This window comes from Branchiostoma belcheri, unplaced genomic scaffold (assembly GCF_001625305.1).
Source record: "Branchiostoma belcheri isolate BF01 breed outbred unplaced genomic scaffold, Haploidv18h27 scaffold30, whole genome shotgun sequence".
In the NCBI taxonomy this organism is placed as follows: Eukaryota; Metazoa; Chordata; class Leptocardii; order Amphioxiformes; family Branchiostomatidae; genus Branchiostoma; species Branchiostoma belcheri.
In genome coordinates, this window is record NW_017803910.1 from 665,763 (window position 1) to 667,881 (window position 2,119).

At 42.0% G+C, this 2,119-nt stretch overlaps 1 protein-coding gene across 1 annotated transcript in view; it reads left to right on the forward strand.

The window, feature by feature from the left end:
- The window catches only part of LOC109474098 (endochitinase A-like), a 7,093-nt gene continuing 4,974 nt past the window's right edge, over window positions 1–2,119 (forward strand). Inside the window, exon 1 of the mRNA XM_019774310.1 lies at window positions 1–6. Coding sequence (XP_019629869.1) covers window positions 1–6 — 6 coding nt within the window. The remainder of the gene's footprint in view (window positions 7–2,119) is intronic.

Sequence of the window (2,119 nt, forward strand, 5' to 3'; positions counted from 1 at the left end):
ATGGATGTGAGCATTTTCTCCTCCTTTTCCTTCTATTTGTGACGTTAAAGCAGAAACTGCGACATCTCATAGGCAGGATTTTCCGCTTCAACATTCTCTCGGAAGGAGAAGATTTTTATAAATGTACTAGACAGTGCATGTTGAACAGCATTTACACACAACCAAACGTTCCTGTCCTTGGTGCTGAACGCCATCCACACGCAGCCAAACGTTCCTTTCCTTGGTGCTGAACGCCATCCACGCACGATAAAAGTTCCTGCTCTTGGTGCTGAACGCCATCCATGAACATTTGGCGGCCAGAGAATGTTATTCATAAACCAAACTCTCTGAGAAAAGACTATTTTATTCATTCCCACATTGGGGAAAGTACGACTACAAGCTACAACTCAAAGTGGTAGCGCACTCAAGTAGCAAGGACTTATTTTAACGCTACCGCTTACAGATTGATTTATCTATTCGTAGTTTTATTTTTACAGACAATTAACTACATTTTATTCCCTGTCCAGTTTTTTACAGTTTATCATGACTTTTCTCGCAATGATTGAATCCAGTCCAAATCACAATATTGATAAAAATGCAACTTTATTCGCCCAAACAAAACAAAGATACATCAGCAATCAACCATCAGAGTTCATAAGATCTCTCACTGACCGTTCTATTTTTATTTAAATTCCCATTCAGCACTTCAAGAAATTAGAGATAATTTGATGTATGTAAAGTTGTAGGTTGGGATGTCAGGCATTAAATTTGTGGTTAAGGCACCTTTGCAATCGGCACATGGAAATATTTTGCAAATGCTTCCCAATTTACAGACAGACAGACAGGCACACATTCACCCCACTGTAGTACAAAGGAAAGCCGCAAGGATGTCCGATCCACAAATGACGTGACTTTGGAATCGCATGAGGGTCTGCATGGGGGGTTACTGAGTGATTACGAATGATCGATTATACTGAGTGATTACGAATTACGCAAAATCCTCTGACATCAACCATATGCATCCACCCACCCAATAATACCTCTATACAAACCTTGTATGCACCCAAGTTACCACGTGCACAATCCAAGGACAGCAACAACGTAAAACCGGACACAGCCGCTGATGAAAACATTCAAACATCCGCTTCACTGCGGCACATCCGCCTTACGGACGTAACTACTGGTGTACTAGAATATAATGACCATTGCGGACTACTTTCTCCTTGCGGAAGACTATAAGCCCATTTCTAGCTGAGCACCTGGGTCAGATGTACCATTGCACAGGAGAGGGGTGAGAGGTTTTGTCCTACCCACCGATACTGAGCCCCTTTACAAAACGAGACACTTGCAAAGTCGACTATGCGTACACAACATAATGTAGTGTGTTTGAGTACACATGAACGTATTGATATCATGAAATGCTATCATTTTCTAAACACAATAAAAGAACCAGTCGTCAACATAATGCCCATGTACAAATAGAACAGCCGGCGGATTCATCCTCGTGTTTCATTGGCCGACGGGCTCGCCAGAGGTACCGAGAGAGGGACCAGTCGTCTGCCGCGGTACAGTGACGCCATGTCTCGCCGAAAACAGCCGAACCCCAAGCCCTTAAAAGGTACGTCTGATCAAATCCTAACTTATACCATACCTACAGTAGCGCTAAGACTACAAATATGACGATCTAAGGTAATAATTTGCATTTTGGGGTCGGCAGTTGCACGGATCTTTGTACGCTGGTCGCTCCGCCCAGACGGAAGTGATTGCTGATAGGTTGTGACGTCACTGTTGACCCCCGGGTGGCCTCGAGTGTCCACGTGATGGACACGTGCACGTGTTTGATAATATTCAAGCAGATGTAGGGTGTAAAGGTGCAACTTTCCACTCCAATATCTGATTAAATATCACGTGTTTTGTCTTCAGATTAGACTTAGACTAAATGAATACTGGCTCATGTTTGTATAAAATACACAGACGTAATGTTATATTAGGTCACGGTATGAATTCTATTTAAATGATTTGTTTAGACTTTAGGGGTACATTTTGTAAACAATATATTATTATATAGGCCTAACAATTATTCATGTCCTTGGTTTTGTAGCCCTTTGTAAATCTGTGTAAACCCGAATTTCCAAATATT